This window comes from Artibeus jamaicensis, unplaced genomic scaffold (genome assembly GCF_021234435.1).
Source record: "Artibeus jamaicensis isolate MK-2021 breed Jamaican fruit bat unplaced genomic scaffold, CSHL_Jam_final scaffold_916, whole genome shotgun sequence".
In the NCBI taxonomy this organism is placed as follows: domain Eukaryota; kingdom Metazoa; phylum Chordata; class Mammalia; order Chiroptera; family Phyllostomidae; genus Artibeus; species Artibeus jamaicensis.
This window is the reverse complement of record NW_026522059.1, coordinates 54,471,621-54,493,518: the sequence shown is the minus strand read 5'-3', so window position 1 is coordinate 54,493,518 and position 21,898 is coordinate 54,471,621. Positions and strand designations below refer to the sequence as shown.

At 38.6% G+C, this 21,898-nt stretch overlaps 1 protein-coding gene across 3 annotated transcripts in view; it reads right to left on the bottom strand.

Moving 5' to 3' along the window:
* PRKDC (protein kinase, DNA-activated, catalytic subunit) overlaps positions 1-21,898 on the bottom strand; it is a 220,451-nt gene that overhangs the window by 85,570 nt on the left and 112,983 nt on the right. For all 3 annotated transcript variants that reach the window (XM_053660916.1, XM_053660917.1, XM_053660918.1), the window contains exons 41-52: positions 19,985-20,192; positions 14,626-14,804; positions 12,946-13,114; positions 12,644-12,709; positions 11,506-11,578; positions 9,687-9,835; positions 7,054-7,191; positions 6,724-6,843; positions 4,377-4,520; positions 2,700-2,851; positions 2,105-2,236; positions 482-593 (exon numbers count right to left, since the gene is read on the bottom strand). In XM_053660916.1, the coding sequence (XP_053516891.1) occupies positions 482-593; positions 2,105-2,236; positions 2,700-2,851; positions 4,377-4,520; positions 6,724-6,843; positions 7,054-7,191; positions 9,687-9,835; positions 11,506-11,578; positions 12,644-12,709; positions 12,946-13,114; positions 14,626-14,804; positions 19,985-20,192 (1,642 nt within the window). The remainder of the gene's footprint in view (positions 1-481; positions 594-2,104; positions 2,237-2,699; positions 2,852-4,376; positions 4,521-6,723; positions 6,844-7,053; positions 7,192-9,686; positions 9,836-11,505; positions 11,579-12,643; positions 12,710-12,945; positions 13,115-14,625; positions 14,805-19,984; positions 20,193-21,898) is intronic.

Below are 21,898 nucleotides of genomic sequence, written 5' to 3'. Positions count from 1 at the left end.
TCAAGAAGGTACTTTCCACAACTCAGTGAGGTGGTCAGGGCACAAAAAGACTGAGAAACGTTCCCTAGGAAGCATTTTCTCCCATGTAATGGCTGTATTATGTAAAAAACTGGAAGCAAGGGGATTTTAATAGCTTACCAACCCTAACAGTAGTGGGTACCTACCTAGTGATTTTCTCCAAAAGGATACCCTCAGACAAAATTCAGAGGAATGAAAGCTGGTTAAATACTCATATCCTGACTTTTAGAATAAAGAATATATTACCAATCTTTAAATATTTAACCAACTTCCAAGTCTTCAAAAAAAATATGTGCTCTTTAAAAAAAAAGATGAGAATTATATACAGTAGGAGAGAGAGTAAAATATTAATAAATGTTGAATGCCCACTTCGGTTTCTTACAGTACGGAGGATATAAGTATCAAATGTCATGACAAATTAAAATTGAAAAAGCATTTACTCAAAATTGTACAACATACTCACATCTTTTCTCATGGTACTATATTGAAGAATAAGCCCCAGAACTTCTGCTGCTGCTGCATATACCTCTTTATATTTTACAAAAGACATGTTATTGACCAAAGCTTGAAAGTATCTGCAACAAATATAGAAAATAAATATGCATAAAATAATCTATTCTCTTCTTTGACATAAAGTTGGAACAATTTTACTCCTTGTACTATATTAATTAGAAAAAACTGAGAAATTATGAAACCTAAAACATGATCTGAATTATTTTTGTGAACATATATGAAGACGTATTTAAGGCTCTGACATCATGACATCAGGAAGGCACTTTACAGTCCATTCAATCACACAGGAGGCGCCCTAGTCAGAGCAAAACCTAACACTGTATGTAGCGGGGAGGTGACTCCAGCTGAAGAGGAGGATGCAGAATGAAGGCCCTGCGGGTTCCCCAGGCACTGATTCACTCTATTAGCTCAATCGCCTGGAGATGCTTGGAGAATAGAGTGGCTGAAAAACAGAACTTTCAGGCAGACAATAACCTGCCAGTGAACTTGCAGGGTGGAGGAACTGACTACATCCTGTACTGACCGACCACGGTGCTATCATTGACATCATGACATCATGACATCATGACATTACAACATCTATGCTATCTATGTTGTGGGGGCACTGTCTATAGCCTACATTGCGTTAACCAGGCTTCCTTCTCTCACACGAAGTGAGACCAAGAAGCCTGCAGGACCTGAGGGACTTGAAGACGTATCAATAACTGTGCTGGTTTTACGGGGAACCCCCACCAAAAACCTTCACTGTGGTTTCATAGCATCCAGCATATAAACTATAGTGAAGAAAAAGCTATTGCCTGTGATTATTATGTCATGACTCCCTCTTAAAGCCATGGACTAAGACAGAGAGGGACAATAAAATAATGAAAAATAAAGCAACCATGAATGCAGTGCCCTCAAATTTTGTGGCCAGAGGGATTTTTAATTTCAGCCCCATAGTGGCTCTGTAGAGTTCTCATTGGAGAAAATCAAAGCTCAAAAAATAACTTGTCTAACAATAAGCTATTTCCTGCTGACTCTGTGTTGAGCAACATATTTGTATGATACCAGGTGACTATTGGAAAGGACCAACTGGGCAGAGTGAGACACTTGCAAAGAAATGGCAAAGCAAAGAAGGGAGATGCTGAAATCTAGAGAGTAACCACAATATTAACATGGACTTTAAGTTCCTCCACCCTGACCTGTGAGGGGTCCTGATGGCAGGGGAGCAATGTCGATGCAACCACACATGGACAGAGTCTGGGCATCCCTTTCAGGGTGATGATTTTATAATGCATGGTCTCGGGGAGCTCGTGTTGCTTTCAGGGGTAAATGCTAAAAATGTCACTTCAGAAAATAAGAGAAAAAAATACTTAACACCTTTCATTTCCCAAAATGTACATGAAAAATTACACTAATTTTTTAAAAACTTACCTTCCTCATTCACTCCATTAACATGCTTCTCCCAAATGACCTCTAAACCCAACCATTTAAATTAAGGTAGAAATATTTAAAATGGGTTTGCCCTTAAACGTATTAAAATTAGACCAGGTATACTTTAACTTAAAAAAATATAAGCAAAAATGATACTTACTTTGTACTCTCTATGCCACATTTTGGGTCATAGGGAGGGAAGTTATTGGCCATCACGATGCCTAATAATTGAATTCCTACTGAATTGTCTTTAGAATTAGGATCTTTCCTGGAAAACTTTTCAAATATTAAGCTAAAACATAAGCATAAAAGTGTAGATTATCATATAATGAAATAAAAAGAAGACAAAATTTTCTACAGCTAATTTTCAAGCTAAGAAATACTTTTTCCTTTCCCACATCTAATACCCTTCTTACTAATATCCTCTTTGTTCACATCCAGGTTATTCCAGCTCTGGACCATACCCATTTTTGTATCATGAAAGTCTTATATTGCCTAAGGCAGTGCCAAAAGGAATCAAAGTTCTACAGTCCACCCCTGGGCTATTACAGTAAAAAGCAGAGTGCTTCTAGTGTCAAACTTTGGAAGTTGTAATTTTATGACAGCAATATTATACCATCATAAATGGATTCTATTTCGAATTATAGTAGTCCTTCTATCATTTCAAGTAATTAAATTCAATTGTAATCATTATTTACAACATGCTACATCTTTAAAATTTCTAAACAATATTGCAAAATCTAGTAAATTTATACCTGTAAGGAATGGATAAACAATCCTTCCAGCATTCAACAAGGGTTTTTATAATTTCAAGGTTGTGACTAAACACAGCTCTTTTTTGATGAAAAACATGCTTCATCAGGAAATGAAGCAATCGGTTTGCTAATACTTCATCTTTAGGAACCCCCTGAAATGGTATAAAAAATCCATATTAATGTGTAGCATTCCATTCTGAAAAAGCAGTTTTTAATACAAAAGTCCATTTATAAGAGAAATGTGGCATGCTACTGAGGAGTCTGGCTCCTGGTTAAAAACCTGTGTGTGATTTTTCAGGTCCAACCACAGGCAATTACAAAGGCTGTTCTTGATGGGCCTCAAGGGGTAAAGCTGCCTGCTCCCCACCCCCCAACACATGCAATGGACTTGGAACACAGCCAGTACACTGCAGTCTCAAAGGGTAGTTGCAGTCAGATACTCAGGCCCCCTGTCTGGTCATGCTCTTTCATACATGTGCCAGGTCTCTATCCCTCCCAGGTCTCTATCTTCTTCAGGTGCCTCTGCTAAAACCTCCTCAGGAGAGAGAAGAGAAAACTTGAAGACACTCTTCCCTACTCTGACTCAGTCCTCAGTGCTGTTCAGCTCTTATCCCTTTTCCCTGGCACTCCTCCCAATTCCATGGTCCTGCAAATCTGCTGGGGTTTTTAATTAGTGGCTCCCTGAACAGAGAAATCACCCCCATAGTGGACCCTCGACTAGTATGCTGTTTCAGGGAGGAAAATGGAACAAGAGAGTCGTGGCTTCCTCTGTTTTTAACCTCTTGCATATACTACTGCAATGAGTTTTTTTATTAAAGGCCTCACTGTGACTTTCATTTTGGCTCAATCTTGATTTAATCAGCTATTCTGCCACCTAAGCAATTCGGCTCTTTCAAGCCCAGCTGAGCCCCTAACATCTAAATTAATCTTTTCTACTGGTTCCTAAGTTGAACTAAACATTCTCCTAACTTTTTCATGTTAGTAAGCAGACTACAATTATTTTTATCACATCACGACTAAGGAACCTACATATCGTTTACTTCGAAATGAGAGGCACATCCAGACACAAACGCAGGTATAAACTCTATGTACATTATTATTTTTAATAAGGACTGTTCCCAGGATATCCTTACATGAAAACTCTTATACTTGATTAGTGCTAATGTTTTCAAGTGAATGGGCAAAGCTCCAGCACACATGAACCTATACTGGCGAATGCCACATGCTGCAATATGAAACAGTGTCATCATGCAGCTCACAGTCACCGGAGGAGCAAGCTCAGCCATTACAGAGCACAGTCAATACTCTGGGATTAGAGAGGCTGGCAAAATAAACGCTGAAAAATTCAGGGACTTCAATCACAACAGAAGTCTACTGACATTTATTTCTCATATTTTAATAAACCAATTTCCTAGCATTCAAATTCTTTGCAGGTAAAAGCAACCAACATCTGATAGCTTAAAAATGAAAGGTCTGAGGGATTATCAAAGCAGACAAATGAGAACTAAAGCAGTATAAGGCCATCCAGTATAATAGCACCACAACAGTATAACAATTAATTCTAAGAATGATGACTTTAAGTGCTTAAGAGGAGCTTGAATTATTTATTATACACTCTATTTAAGATATCAGCAAAAAAGTGAGAGATTACTACATAAAAGATGTATCCGTGCTTACCACAGGAGTAGCTAATCCTGTCCATGAAAGAATAGTAGCCACAATCTCAACCACCATAAAGTGAATCCCTTCTCCTCCATTATTTTCAGAAACAACCAGCTGCAGCAAGGGACTAAGCCAGTACTTCGCATAAGGGCGAAAGACCTAGAAGAAAATTTAAAAGTCAATTATCAAAGAATTGTTTTTGGATAACCAAAATATTAATCCAGAAACACATCCTCCAACAGCTAAAACTTTTATGTTACGACGACCTAAATAAAAAACAGATGTAAATTCCAACAATTACCCTAATTTATCAGATCAGATTCTCCATTGATTCTCTCCTTATGGGTCCCTGAAACCACAATATAATGGAAGGAAATTTATTACTGATGTTTTCTTTGCTTAAAACCTTTCTGATATAACTATGCTCATAGAAATCAAAGTCATTCTGTACCAACATTCTCCTATCTGAATAATATGCAGCTCTAGAGAATTTAATTTCATTTTATGCCAATGCATAGGATATTTGAAAAATGAGAATATGCAAGTTAGGTGCAGGTGGCTAATTTTTCCCCCATTTCTTCCTTTATTGTAGAAATTTTCATAAACTTAAGACTCTGAAGTCTAAATAAAATGTACCTATATATTAAATTCCATTTAATTTACTTTATGAATTATAAAAGAATGCTATTTTGATATAAAATAGACTAAAGTATGATTCAAGTTATTGTATTAACCCCTGCAACCTTTAAAAAAATGTTTTCCCAGATATTTATCTACTCTCACTGCTTACATCTATGCTGTCTCGTATCTTTTTTATTTATGCACCCCCATAAGTAAAAAAGTCTGAACACTCTCCGCATATTGGTTTATTTCTAAATTATAAATACAAACTTTACTATATTAAAATATAACAGATGAATTAAATGTTATAATTTTTTAAATGTAAATACAACTTCAAATCTTTCTTCCATAATACAAGAGATTCTTAAACATGTGAAAGCCGCTGTCCTGATAATTCCAGAGCTTCAGATACACATAATGCTCCAGGGACACTTCTCAGTGCTGTCTCAGCACTCGTATCTATGCACGTGAAAAAATCAGGCAGGCTCCCTTGTCAAACCACATTACCATACCCAGCCTACCAAGTCATCATCCAAGAAACAAAGACACCAGTTCCTTTTTTGCTAGCCATCAAGTCAGCACTTACAAGAATGTGAGCCAGAAAGCACATGTGATCTCAGTTTTTTTATGGCTTAGACTGAGTCCCCCAAAAGAATGTTGAAGTCCTAACTTCCAGGACATATAAATGTGACCTTATTTAGAAATGGGATCTTTGAAGATTATCACGAGGTCTTTGAGGGCCCTAATCCAATGACAGTGTCCTCATTAAGAGGGAAAATTGTACACATGAGACAGACACAGAGGGGAAGAAAGTGTGAAGGCTCATGGAGAACACTATGCTGACAGATACCTGAGGCTACTATCGCCTGCTGGGCGAGAGGCCTGAAAGAGATTCTTTCTCACGGTTTTCGGAAAGAACCAAAACTACCAACATCCTGAACTTGAATTCTGGCTTTCGGTTTCTGTTGTTTAAGCCATTCAGTTTTATGGCACCTCTAAGAGATATGTTATGGCAGCCCCAGGAGATAGAAAGCACACATTCACGGTACTGCCTAGTAGGACCTTCTGTGGGGCCAAATGGATCATGTCACTCTACTTAGCCCTCTTCGGTGGTTCTGTACCACTCAGTGAATGAGCTAAACCCTTTGCATGGACCCCCAAGGCCTGGCTCAGCTCACCGGCCCTCAGACATGTAGCCATGCTACTGGTGCTGTTCCATGTGCCCATGGACCATGTGCCCATGCTCTGTGCAGTCAGAGCAGACATGCTTGGCCCTCTCAGAGGCCACCCTTGCTCACACTGCTGTTTCTATGCAGAATGGCACCTTGCACTGCTACTTTACAGTACTTAACTCAAGGGCTCTCTTAAAAATCTATCCTAACTCCCACCGGTGACAGATGCTCCTCCCTAATAGAGTGTTATATGTAGCCCAAATGATAAATTCAGCAACTAAGAGGTTATTTTGTTATGTAGAGTTAAGAGGAATAATTTTGCCACCTTATTTGCTACTACAAACCAGAAGGTTGGCAGCCATAAGAAAGCTGCCATCATGTGTACTCATAAAAAGATCACTTTAACTTAATACAGGTTAATTTACACGTTTTTAAAGGAAATGGTAAAAGAACGAAGTTGAGGAAATAAATAAATATGGTTGGTTAATTTATTCAGAGAACATCTTTCTTTGTTGTGGGCTTTTTAAAGGAGATGCAAAGAATACCTAAGGAAATAATAAATCACTTACTTCTTCTGTATTAATAATAAGCTTAGCTAAGAAGAGACGAATATTTAATGATACTGATGGATTTCCCAGTTTGTCATGAAGAAATTTCATCCAAGGAAGAAGAGTTCTTGGCATGGAACCCTGAAATGAAAATTACATTGAAAAGTAGAATAAAATAACGTCATATTTTGACATTATGAGACAACAATGACAAAGTAAAAGATGAGCAGCAAAAATCATGTTTATATGATATGGAATGTGGTTTAGTCCTTGTTAGTAAATGTTCTTTCTTGACACGACACCGATGAACAGTATTAAGTGAGACAATGAAAGATCAGCAGAAAAAGAGACCTCCTCTTCTTTAGGCAGGATCTGGTTTCTCCGCATGTGCTTAATCAGGGCTGTCATGGTTGCCATACATTCGTGTTGATTGAGTTCGTCCATCTCCAACTCCAGAAAGTCATCTTGGATCTTGAGGTCTTTATGTTCCTACAAAAAAGTAAGAATCCAATTATGAAAAGGACACTGTTAAAATTTCAGTGTACATGATATTCTGATTTTGGGTACAATATCATGACATACACACTTAAGTAACAATGCTAATTAGATAATAATATCAAATGTCCTTGGTATATTTTCTTATTAAATGACCAAAAAATAAACAGGACCTCATTATGTCTTCTTACATTCTATTTCCCCTCTCACCCTTGTCTATGTGGTCACTCCCCTGGGGTCACACACAGCATACAAAAATACATAACATGCTGCTTTGTGCCAACACCAACATTTTTACCAAGGTGTGTGTCTTGGAGGCCCTACCACCCTCAATACCTTGAGAGCAATAGTCCCATGATTCTTAGTTGCCACTTTATGGAGAAAGTAAAACTATAAAAATACAATTATAAGATGAGTGTTTACCTACTGTTTTTCCTTGATAAACTGAAAAAAGTTTTTCTTGGAAAATCTTTGTATTGTAATGTCCTTAATTAGCCTTAAAATTTTAGTAAGTAGAACAAAACTTTTAAACTATTCTTGATCTTAAAATTCTCTGAGAAAACATGGCAGTGAAAATCATTTCATAAGTGTAATGATGAACTGACATCTGACAGACACACACATACACACACACAGAGGCTGAACAATTGACCTGGGTATTTTCCAGCACAGATAACTTCCAGGAAATACAGACTTCAGAAATCCTAAGAGGAAGTTTTTTAGACAGCTTAAGGCTACAAAGTGCTTACAGGATTGACTAGAAAGAGGATTAAAAATGGCCATAAATACATTTCTAATTCTGTCTGCCCTGGTGGCAGCAACTATTCCAGACTGTCACATTCCAAGATGAACAGCAGTATTGGAAATGCATTCCTCTTACCCATGTGCCCATGGTCTACTTCCTCCCAAAGATAACAGATAATTTCTATAAATTGAGGGTTTAGAAATGATACAAAATAGTATCATATTTTAGCACAGCAGGATTAAGTAACACTGAAACAGAAAATATGCATAATCAGCATTACATGTGACAAGAAAAAACATTCATGGGCCATGAAATCGATCACAGCAATCTTAATGTTCTATTTCCACATACCTGGTAAAGTATCAAAGGAGTTAATCATGATATTTGACTGCACTCAGATGTACTCAACAATGTTTTTAATCAGAATCATTGTTTTTCAACATGCTCCTTACCAGGCCTGGATAGATCTAAAACTAGAGACTCATATTCCTTTGAAAATTCTTAGTCTACTCATGAGACAGCATTAGACAGACACTAACGTAGGGCCACTGTGGGATACTACAGGGTTGTGGCAGCTGGGTGTATGTCATGGTCCTGGACTGGAACCCTCTGCTACAAAGGATGTTATGAGACAACAAGCAAATTCAGAGCAATGTCTCCGGGTTGCAACACTTGTCTATGTTAGAAGTTGTTCCAAAACTCAAAAAAAAACCCCACCAAAACCCAAACCAACACATCACTTTAAAAAATAAAGACTAATAAGAAAGAAGGAAAAAGAGCACAGGTAAACTAGTCCTACCCACCTACATCAAAACAGATAACTTCAAAGGCAGCTAAAACTGTCCTAAAGGAATGTTGAAGAATGCGTTCCTACTGGGATGCAGACAGGATGCCACAGAAGATAAGAATTAAGCTGGCACTGGTGAACATTGACACATTCAGTCATCTCTGTTTGGTAATATCGAATATTTGAAAAGCTTCTTAAATCTCTCTAGAGAGAGATGGTAACACCACATCAGCACACACATTTCAGTCTTTATGGCAGTTATCTGACAGACCTAGGTAGGCCTAGGAGGAATGGAAAATCACCAGGTGGGAAAACTGTACTGTGGAAAACTGCCTGCTGACCCTACCCAGGACAAAAAGATGCTCGGCTAAGACTGGGGTCTGGGGTTGGCCTACCCAGCATCACAGGATGCAGTTTTAAGTTGAGCCTGACAAGATGTATCAAGACAATGGTCAGCAGAAATGGCACCCAGCAACCAGCTCTAGCCAATCAGACTCTGACACCCCAACCAGTTACCCTTTGTGGGTTTTTGCGCTTAAAAACCCTGCTCTGAGAACAACCAAGTGCGTCCTAACCTTCCTTGGTTGGCTCCACTTGCTCTCTTATTCCCTGCTAATAAAACCTGCTTGTTAGCTCTGAGTCTGTCTGGTTCCTTGAGTGATTCTGACCTAATATTATCCTTCTCACTGGGGCCCCGTAAATGCAGTTTTAATCTAATACATTAATCTCAGTGAGACTGGCTAGTGTGAGTGAGCCGTTGGAGAGACAGTTCTTTTACTCTGCTGATGAAATCAGATTGCTGAGTACAGAAAGATAGGCTGGGCCTTAGACCTTGGAAAATTCTCCAAACTAATACTATTCCCTCAGGACTACTACAGAGAACAGACTTCCTATAAAACACAAAGCCTTTCTTCCTTTACAAATGCTAACATATTTTAATACATGAAATGTGATCACCTGTCTTTGAAAATGACCAGAGGTAGATTTGGAGTCTTGGAAACTGTATGAATAGCTCTGAACTCCAGTTGAGAAGTCAAACTGACTCATTTCCTCACTCAGGCTACTGTCTGCCAAATATGATAAGGAAGATATATAACGAGGACCACCTGAAATATAAGTAAAAATAAATATATTTATTCAAATATAGTTAGAAATGCATTTCTCTAAGCTCAAATAATAAAATTAAAGGATACTGTCAACTAAGCCTTTCATCAATCCTGGCATTCTCAACTCATTACCCAAATTAACAAAGCAAAAAGAAAATGGGGAAAAGACCCCTTCTGCTTTTCTCATTATTGACTAGTTATTCTCCACTGCCATGAACAAAGAAATCAAGTTGAACTCAATCCAATTTTTAGATATACTATAAAAGAATTTACATTTAAAATTTTCATGATGTACATTTTGCCCACGAAGTGTAGCATAAATGTGGGAAAAGATACTACTAAATAATAACTAATCCTAAATATGTGAGAAATTAAGAAAACTGGTCTAAATTTTATCCTCAAGAAAACAAAGCTATATAGAAAAATTGAGCCAAAAATTAAAACAAAGAGTATGTGGAGGGAAGAGAGGGTTAATTTTATTTTTTTATTTTTTTTCATATAAACAGATTTATTTTTTAATATACCCCCTCTTTCTTTCAATTAACCATACATTGTGCATAATACATTTTAATACACATATCTGAGAATGGGAATAATGGAAACAGATGTTAACGGAGTTATATTGACTCTTGGGGTAATGTCCCTGGGCTACGAGATATCATGGCTCCATGTGTTACCCATAAAAAAAACCTGTGGCTTTAATGTGGAACACACTCTGCTTCAGATTGGCAAATGGGTTGGAGTCAGGGGGAGAAAAATGAGGACCTTCTGACTGAGAGGGTTTATGCACTGTAGTATCTGGGAAAGAAAACCTCTCTACATGAACCTGGGTCAATTCCCTTGTGGCCTGATTTCTATGGGAAATGGAGATTCCAACAGTTCAGGCCACAACTATGTTCTCTCTGCCTTCCTGAGAAAGTCTGACTCATAGAGGTTGCTTTTGAGATAATTAGATAAATATATAATTGCTTAATAAGAGGTCTTCTAGTTGCCATGAGTTCAGGGCACTATGTCTTGGTAAGTCACTTTGCTTTTATGTCTTCAAGAGCGTGGCTCTGGGGGCCTGGACAGCCAGGGCCCTGGGTCAGGAGACCACCCTTCTGTCCAGGCTCAGCTGCCCGGGGGCCCAGTGACCTTCTGCAAGTGATGGTATCCATTTGAGAGGGTTAATTTTAAATAGGGAGGTCGGGGAGAACTTCCTTCAGGAGTTGGCATTAAACAAAATGTAATAAGCCATGCTGATATCTAGGGACAAGATAACTTCAGGATGTGGGAAGACATGTGGAAATGGAGGCAAAAGTGAGCCCCATGCTTACAGGCAGAGGCAGGGAGGTGGGAGCTAATGAGAGGTGTGGCAGGATGGGACTTGCTATTTTTCACAGAGATTTCTAAATATATCTAATTAAAGAATCCATATGCAAACAAATAAATACCAAGCCAATCTTAGACTTTTTAAAAAAGTGTATAATATCCGAGTTCCCTGAGGCCACTCAGAAATCTTTCTATACAGTTAAAGTTTAGCTGATTGCATTTATTTCAGGATACAATTCCATTCACCACTTAAAAAATTTTCAAACTGAATTTCAATATTTTGGGGTATTTAGATATTTTCTATTATGTAACAAATACCAAGCACTAGAATCTTCCCCATCATTTTGCAAACATCCTACCTGAGTCCCCATTTGCTGCTTCCCTGGCTTCTTTCCTAATTTTAATGTACTTTTTCTTTCTTTCCATAGGAACCTATTAGGCAAAACAAATACACAATTTAAAACTTCTTAGAATCATGGCCATCTGTTTTCTACTTAGTAGCAATCTGGCAAGAATTAATTAGTTGATTTTTAAATAGAACTTTTATCAAATTTATAAGTATCCAAAAATATCCACAAAAAAAGACAGGTGAGAGTATGCCACAGTGTTTGCTAAGCTCTTATCACCACATGCCTGGATTACCAATAGTCTGTACTTGACCTGTGAGCCTCAGTTTCCTCAACTATATGGTTATGATATATCATAGCACCTACAGTGCTACTGTGAAGTGTAGAAGTAATATAGCAAGTGTCTGAATGCTCACTCAACCAATGTATTATTTTTTGATTAGTTCTTTGAACGTATGTCTAGAAAAAAGGTTCCCAGTCTTGTTCCAAAAGGGCACACGGCAGGAAGCAACCATTTATTGGATATCGTGAACCACTAAGACATGGTCGAGGTTAGCTGCTATGCAGAAATATGCCAGTGACAGCTCCTGGCCCAGCTCTGCTCGGTAGGGCATGGTGTATGAACTCTGGCACTCTGCCCAACTTCACTTTCCAAAGGGCTGAGAAGGTCTGCAGCTGCTACCTTTCCACTGACTGCTTAGGGTGTTACAGCAAACCCAGCTTTGCTAAAATCAAGTTCATCGCATTTGCTAGAGCAAGTTTTGCAATTATCCCCATGACTTCTCATGGCACCCACATTATCCTGCTCAGGCAGGGCCACAGGGTCATAATTCTGTATCTAGATGGATCTCAATTTCATTGACCAGAAGAATTTACTCAGAAAACAACTTCTGGGATATGTCCTAGCAACTTCTTTTATTGGCACTATCTTTTATTTACAAGTCAAGAAAGGGAAAATACAAGGTTGATGAATTTCTTTGTAGTTGCCTGAAGATGTACTCAGGCTGAACTGCTTGAAACTATCAGTTTTTATAGTTCCAGAAGGATCAGAGTATTGGCAATTTAATGTGTTCAGTATAATATGTATTTTTCAGTATAAGTACTTGGTAAGTATTTTAACTTAGAAAAGACCATTAAAAATCTCACTCACCTCCACTTCTATAGGAAATGTATAACAGCGTTTCAGGTCTATCAGATTTTCAAAGATAAGCAAATTCTGTGAATTCAAAGAATTATACAAAAATATATGAGTGGTGAAGAGCCATACTACTGATGCAACTGCAAAACAAATAACTCATGGAGAAGCACTTAAGCTTTATATATGAGAAACTAGAAAAACTTCATCTACAGTATTATAAGAAGGTACAAATTATTACATTACTTTGATTGATGTAATATGCCTTTTGAAATCCTATAATGACAGCAATATTGAACACCTCAGGAAAGGCTTACCTTTTCTGGTTTTTCACTAAATAGAAAACCTTGGTAAAATTTTAATTCACCGAAGACACAGCAGATAACAGAAATGGCACAGTTGTATGCAGCACAATGGTAAAGTCTTCTCCTCTCCAGCAACTGATTCTCACCAGCCATGTTCTCTGTAAACGCATCATAGCAAAGTCTGCAGAGTAGATCCAAGTTAACAATTAATTCATGCAACATGGAGATGGTTGCTCAAGTGCAACAATGCCAGACAACATGCTTAAAATTCCGTTTAGCCTTTTCTGAGTGGCAGGTTTGTACCCAATACAGTCACTGGGAATAGAAGACTAAGCAAGTCACTGTACCCCACGCACATCTCAGGGTGAAGGCCATGGCTGTGGACTTCACCACACTGCAGTAAACACAGAGATAGTAACAAGCACCGTTAGGTAAGAAATGCAAGCAAGAAGACAGAAAGTGGTGCAGCCCAGGAAGCAAAAAAAGAAAAGTTTTAAGAAGAAATATCTGAGTTTCAAATTACAAACTATCCATAGGAAAATGTACACAGGCATTATAAGTAATGATAGAGTGCCACTTATAAAAAGGGATAAGCTGCATGGTGTGTTCAGAGGATAAAGTGGGAAACAGCAGCAGGTGGAAAGAGGTGCATCCTGGGAGAGCTCACCTGCCATAATAAGGAACTTGGACTTCTTCCTATAGGTTAGGGTCACCAAACCATTCCCTGGTGACCATCTATTTTTGAAAATAGCTTTATTGGAATACAGCCATGCCCATTATACTTGTAACTGAGACCAGATGGCCCACAAAGCAAAAAATAGTTACTATCAGGGCCTTCGCAAAAAAAAGCCCGTCAACCCTATGACTGAAGATAAGGTTCCTTTGAAGGTCTTTAGGCAGGGAAGTTTAGCAATCAGAACTGAGAGAGACAATCCTAGGAGCAAGGAGAATAATTATGAAGGAGACTATGGCAGTGGTTTACCAAAGAACTGCAGACGCTACAACAAGGCTGTAGAAAGGAAAATGAAATAAGGGCATTGGTTCCAGGAATACTGAAGAGATAAAAATCCACTGGTGACTGCCAGGGTGTGGCTGGAGGTTGGAGAGATGAAGATAAAGGAAATATAAACTACCCCTCTTGAGTCTAGTTTGTGAAATGAGTGGTGGGCCTGTCATCGCCTGAGGAGGTAAAGATTAGGGCATGAGGAAAAGATTGATACATTTGTTTTAGAGACAAAAAACTGACATGCCAATCAATGTCTGTGTTCAATACACATGAAGAGGGAACCTCGTTAGAAGGCTGGTTTTAGAGAAAATGTATTGGATTACTTTGTGTTTTATATACTGTGTTAAAATTTTTAACACTTCTTTAATTTCAAATGATAGTAAAAAAAAATACACCAAATTCCTGGTTACTGTAGAGCACACCACTAAAATACACATAGAACTATTGAGGGGAAAAATGGTAAGAAAAACAATGAAATTTTTTTGTTCTTTATAAAAGATAAGTATAGAATAAAATGTTACCCAATAACAAACTAAAGTGCATTTAAAGTAGTTTGTGCATAAGAAGAAAAACAAGAAAACTATACAATTCAGTATTCAAACAAACATTTAGTCACATATTTGCATACAAATATATGTATCAAAAACATGATAGCAAATACAACATAAAATCAATTAAAACCTTACTTAATAAGTGTCTTTGTAAGTTCACTTCCTTCTGTAATATAGGAGCCATGAAAAACTTGATTAATTTTGGATTCCTTAGAGTGAACATCATCTTTTGGAAGACGAGAATACATCACCTCTAGCATTTTATAATAGCCTATCTTCTTGGTAATTTGAGTATCAAAGGTAGATTCATTTAGCTAAGAAAAGATAACAAATAGATTATTTTTGATTTTATCAAACATGAAAAATATTTTACAGACTATATCAAATTTATTACTCAATGACCTTTACATAAAAAGTAATTTTACATGATGGAGGCATAGGGAGACACACCTTGTTTCACTGCACAACCGTAAGAAGGAACATGACTAACATAAAAATGGAAAACACCCATAACTGCTAGAAAATCACATAGAAAAACACCCAGAATTGTACAGAAGTCCAAAAACCAAGGATTTAAAGAAGCTTTATTCATCCAGATGGGTAGGAGAGCCAGAGATGGGCTCAGAGGGTAGAAGGAGTTGGGGCAAAGAGGACTCCGTGTGGCGAGCTCGGGGCAGAGAGGTAGCAAGGTGGCAGAGGCAGGTGAGTGAGCCGGGCCCCAGGCCAGACTGTGCAGCCCGGGGCTTCAGCATTTGGAAAAATAAAGCCACATAACTTCTGGCTATACCCAGTGGGGGTTGGGGTGGTGAAAGAAACTGCTTGTACATAGGCAAACCCACCCACCCTGGGAACCACAACCAGGACAGCCGCTGAAGAGGCACCGGTCCCATACGAGAAATGGGTAAAATGACTAAAAACGGGGCAAGGGCCAGGCAAGCACCCAGAAGTCAGTCAGCAGCACTGCTGTCTCTTCTTCTAATCCCTGCCCACCCCCACACTCAGAGCCACGGTTGCCCCACCCTGGCAAATACCCAAGGCTCTGTTCCATATGACGTAACAGGTGGTGCTAAAACAGAATCAAAGCGGCTCTACCTAGTACACAGACACAGGGAGGCTGCCAAAATCAGGACACAAAGAAATATGGCCCAAATGAAGAAACAGAACAGAACCCCAGAAAAAGAACTTAAGTGATGCAATAGCCAGCCTATGAGATGCAGATTTCAAAACATGGGTGGTCAGAATGCTCAAGATCTCATTGACTACAGCAAAAGCATAAGAGAAGAAATGAAGGTTCTACTAAGGGAGATAAAGAAAAATCCACAGTGAACCTACAGTAAAGGAATAGAAGCCAGGATTCAAAACAATGATTTGGAACATAAGGAAGAAATAAACTTAAAACCAGAACAAAACAAAGAAACAAGAATTTAAAAAAAAAACGAGGAGAGAATAAGACTGTGGGACATCTCCAAAAGGGCCAACATCCAAATCATAGGAGAAGAGTAAGAAATTGAAAACTTATTTGAAAAGATAATGAAAATTCCCTAACTTGGCAAAGGAAATAAGTAAGTTCAGGAAGCAAAAAGAGTCCCAAAACAGTTCAACCCAGAGGTCCACACAAAGACATATCATAATTAACATGCCAAAGATTAAAGACAAATAGAGAATTTTTAAAAGCAGCAAGAGAAAAGGAGACAGTTACTTGCAAAGGAATTTCTATAAGACTATTAGCTGATTTCTCAAAAGAAACTTTGTAGGCTAGAAGGAACTGGCAAGAACTATATAAAATGATGAAAAGAAAGGACCTCTGGTCAAGATTATTCTATCTGTTCTATCTGGCAAAGCTATCATTTAGAATTGAAGGACAGATAAAATGCTTCCCAGATAAGGTAAAGCTAAAGGAGTTCATCATCACCAAACCCTCATTATATGAAATATTAATGGGACTTACTTAGGAAAAAGGAGATCAAAACTAGGAACATTAAAATGATAACAACTCACAAACATCAACAACTGAATCTAAAAAACAAAAACAAACTAAGCAAACAGCTAGAACAGGAAAAGAATCATAGATATGGCGATCATCTGGAGGGTTCTCAGCTTGGAAGGGGAAGGGGGATAATGAGGGAAAGAGTATAGGGATTTAGAAGCATAATTGGGTAGGTACAAAATAGATAGGGGAATGTTAATAACAGTATATAGGTAACAAAGAAATCAAAGAACTTACATGCACAACCTTTGGAAACGAACTAAGGTGGGGATTTCTGGAAGGAAGGGGGGAACTGGGCAGAGGGGAGAGAAGGGGAAATTGGGACAACTATAATAGCATAATCAATAAAATATACTTCAAAAATTGAAAAAGGTTAATTTTAGCAAAGATGACATAAATCACTTCAATATGAGACAGCCCAACTTAAGTATTGATATGTTATATTCAGTGCAGCAGGAAACATCTAAATAATGTGCTTAGAGTATGGGTATAAAACTTTTGCATAAAATCTTATTGAAAGTATAATAAGAGCAGGTAAAAATTCAATTCTTAAAAAATAAAAATTTCAACTATGTGTACTGAAGTCTATTTTAAGAATCTGTCATTTGGGTATTTACACTATTTCTAACAGCATTCTGCAGACACTAAATGATGCCTCCCACCCCCAAAAGTTACCCAAACCTCGATTCCTGGAATCTGTGGAAATAACTTCATAGGGCAAAAAAAGGAGCTCTGCAAACATGATTAAGTTAAGGATCTTAAGCTAAGGAAAGATTCTAGGTTGTTCATGTGGACCTTAAAAAAAACCACATGTAGTAAGAGGGACAAAGAGGGAGATCAAATAGATAGGAAAAGGCAATGTGAGAATGGAGGCAGAGAGTGGTGTGATGCAGTCACAAGCCAAAAAATGCCACCAGCCACCAGAAGCTGGCAGAGGCAAGGAATGAATACTCAGAGCTGTGGGGCAAGTGAGGCCCTTGCAACACCTTTATTTCAGCTCAGTGAAATTGATTTTGGCCTTCTGGACTCCAAAACTGTGAGAGAATAAATTTCTATTGTTCTAAGCCACCATATTTACGGTAATTTGTTATAGCAGATTCATAAAACTAAAACAGATTTTGGTACCAAGAGTTGGGGGCTGCTGTAAAAAATGCCCAAAATATGAAAGGGGCTTTGGAATTGGATGATGGGTATAGGATAAAATACATGAAATAAAAAGCCTAGATTGTCTTGTAGAGATTGTTGGTAGAAACAGTGACATTAAAGGTGTTGGTAGTAAGAGCTGTAAAGGAAGTGAAGAGCATGGACAAGAAAGCCAATACTGTCTTAGAGAGTATCTCAATCATGATAAATAAGCTTTCATAGAAATAGGGACACTAAGTAGTTGCTGCAAGGTCTCAAAAGGAAATACAAAACATATTTTTGCACACTTGAAGTAAGTGATCTTTGTTACACAGAAAACTTAGTTGAATACCAGTCTATAGTTATTCAGAAAGCAGAACTTATGACTATGCAGTTGCATATTTAGCTGAGAAGACTTACAAACAAATTTGTTGAAGGTGCTGCCTGGTTTCTTCTTTGATGCTTCGAATAAAATGTGAGGTATAAGAGATACACTGAGAAGGACACATGGACAAAATCAAGGGGGAATGGAATTAGGGGAGGGAGGTGGGGATGTCTGGGGTGGTGGGGGAGTGGTGGGAGGTAAATGCAGACAACTATACTTGAACAGCAATAAAATAATTTAAAAAAACAAACAAACTGTGGTACATCCATACCACATCCATGTTGAGTCATCCATATGACTCAACAATAAAATGGAACTATTGATAAACAAAGTATTTAATCCATCTGGAATTTATTCCTGTGTATGGTATAAATAGGTGGTCTAATTTCATTATTTGTACGTATCTGTCCAGATTTCCCAACACCATTTGTTGAATGAAATATCTTTACCCCACTGTAAAAAAAAAAGGATACACTGAGGTAAAAACTGTTAAGCAAAAAGAACCAGAACTTGTTAACTTGGGAAATTCTCTGTGTATCCACACTGTAAAAGATGCTAACATTAGAAGATTCACTGTGAGGAAACTGTGCTCTGGAGAGAAGACTAAGGACAATCTTTGGTGCTGAAAAAATTAAGCATGTGATTCATAGAACAGGAATAGAGATAAAATCATTCTGCAGACACTGTTGGTGACTCTTGTCTAATGGAGAAAATCTGCATATAATGCAGTAAAGCATACACATAAGACAGGCATACAGTTTTTGAGAAAGTTATACTGGAGGAAATACCACTGGATGAAATGAAAAAAGGCTACTGTACTCCCAAAATTCTATAGGCAAGAAACACATTGATAAAACTACTCAGCAGTGAACATATGCTACATTCAAGAAAAAAGAATAACTCAAAGGATGGTGCCTTTTGGCCCAGAGGACAGAGCATCAGGCTATAGAGCATTGTTTCTGGTCTTGAAACTTAATAGAATTTAGCTGGCTGAATTTTGAAATTGCTTTGGAACACTAACTCCTTCCACATATCCACTTCCTGTTTTTGGAATAAAAATATGTATAACTGTCATTCTATATTGGTTCTGCCACTGTGTTATGAAAGCAAATTGTTTTCTAGTTTCACAGGTCCACAGATTGATAGAATTTTGCCCCAAAAGGGATCATATACAGAATCCAACCTATACTTGATTTTTATGATACAACTTTGGACTTTGAGCTGATAATATTTAAATAAGATTTGGCACTTAAAAGTTGATGCTGTAATGAGTTTAGACTTTGGGGAAGGTTAGGGTGACATAAACCTAGTACACAAGTGAAAACATTTGGGCAGGTGAACAGTGTTAAACTGAGTAACAGCCCCTAACAAATATCCATGTTCTAATCTCTAGAACCTATGAATTATACTTTATATAACTAAAAAGGATTATACAGATGAAATGAAGGACCCTGACATAAGAAGTTATTCAGTAGGCCCTAAATGCAACTACATATTTGTAAGATGGAGGCAGAGAAAGAGATTAGACAAAAGAGAAGACAATGTGACCACATAAGCAGAGAAAGGAGCGATGCAGCCACAACCAAGGATGGCTGAAAGCCTCCAGAGGCTGGAAGAGGCAAGGAATGGATTTTCTAAAGAAAGCACAGTCCTGTCCCTCAGAGGGGTGTGCCAAAGCCGAGGTATCCCTCCTGATATTTGACATGTGTGGACATGGGACCTGCCAGTTCCACATCTCCACCCATCCTACCAGCCTCAATGAGGTTTATTCTGTACGTCTTTAGTTATATGGCTACTGTTCAGCCAGAGTTGAGGCACTTCTCAATGTGTTGTTCTATAGTTTAGTTGTAATTGTGATGTGGTTTTAGAAGGATGAGAGGACCACATTTACCTACACTGTCATCTTGACCAGAAGCCCCCAAGTGGCAGATTCTAATGACACTGATCAAGGAGATCTGTCAATTCTTATTAGCGATTAATTAATAATAGATACACGACACCTTTATGAATCTGGACTTCAACACATCAATGGCATCCACCACAATTTTGCTAAAAAATTCTCTCAAGGCATCCTGGCCACAGTGCAACAGCAGCGTGAGAAGAGAACGGTCTACAAATGCTTGGCGAGTGACATTTGAAGGTAGGTCATCCCTCCTGAACATTTTGTATACACCTTCCAGAAGGCTAACTTGTGTGGCACAGGAACTCCTAAGAAAAAAAGAAAATTATGTTAACATTTATGCTTTGAATACATACTTTATAAATGTTTACTACATAACAAAGTAAATGCCAAAGATCATTAATTAGAAAAATAACTTTAAAGATGTTCCATACATAAAAACCACAAAATAAAAAAGCATGTGTATATAAACCATATTATTTTACTCATACCCAGAAATCTTCATGACAAATTTAGGCATTAGGAAGAATTTTTTTAAAAATATTTTATTTATTTATCTTTAGAGAGAGGGGAAGGGAAGTAGAAAGAGTGGGAAACATCAATGTGTGGTTGCTTCTCATGTGTCCCCAACTGGGGACCTGTCCTACAACCCCGGTATGTGCCCTGACTGGGAATCGAACTGGCAACCCTTTGCTTTACAGGCCCGCGCTCAATCCATTGAGCTACACCAGCCAGGGCTTTAGGAAGAATTTTTTTCATTTACTTTCCAACCTGGTCTCCTTTAGAAAACATCTAGAAGGCTTCGGGAAAGTCTAAGGCCTAAAGATGATTGCATTTACAGAATCTAAAACTCATGAATTATGATTTTAAAATTCTAGTAATGAAGTACCATTCCTATTTCCTGTACACAGATATATTCAGTTTTTCTAATGTTGGAGGCAAGATATTTATGATCACTACAAGGTTTTATCTATAAATCTATACAATTAAGGGTATAGGTTAAGAGGTAAGTACTAAACAAACATGAAAATCCTTTCTACTTTTAAAATCCCAGTGCTCAGAAATTAGACATGAGTTACACCAAAAACCTTAGATTCAGAAGGCAATTCAGTCATAAAATTTTAAGGTTGCAGAGCACTTCTAGAAGCAACATGGGCTTTTGTAGTATTCATTTGGTCACTATCTTAGATTTAAATTCTCTTGAGGGGTCCATGGGAGAGGATCCTGGCCAATTGGTGGAGGAGCAGTGCAAGCAGCTGGCACTTCCCCAGCATATATGAAAATTAGGGACCAGAAATCATGAGGGTCAGGGAAGATACAGGCGGTAGGGAGACAGCAGCGGTACAGTGGAGTCTTGGGGACTGGAGCAAAGACGGGAGCAGCAGGGACTTCGGCCGGTGCACAATCAGAGGTCCAGTGCACCGGGCGCTGCAGTGCCTGGTGCGCCTCTGTGGGTGCCCAGCATACCTGGGTCCTCACCCAGCTCTCAGGACCGACTCCTGGTGCATCTCCCTCGGACTTTTTGGGAGTCTTGGGCCTGTTGAAGGGTCCTTGGGAGAGAGCTGGGTTATGAGCTCCCTCCTTCCCTGGCCAAGCAAGGTGGGCACCGGAAGAGACTTGTTTGCTAGAGTTCGCAGAGAGGGTGCTGAGGACAAAGGGCCGAGTTCAACCACAGACTCTGTGGTCACAAGCCCAGGAGAATTGAGAAGCGCAGTGTGGGGCTCTGAGTCCGATAATCACGGATGCCTGGTCTGCTCCCCACCCAGCCTGGCGGTGAACAAGAGGTTGGATGGAGGGCCTGGAGCTCCCTCACAGAACTGGGACCAGTCTGCACCCGAACCCGAGGGAACCAGGCAGCCTGGTGGCATGTGCGAGCCCTGCAACCCAGCCCATGGTGGTAACCCCTGGGCAAAGAGCACTGTAAGTAAGTCCTAGATCCCTTCATAGGGCGCTGGGGAGAGGCGCCAGTTTGGCTCTTAAAGAACACTCATAGAAAGACCACACTAATCGCTCT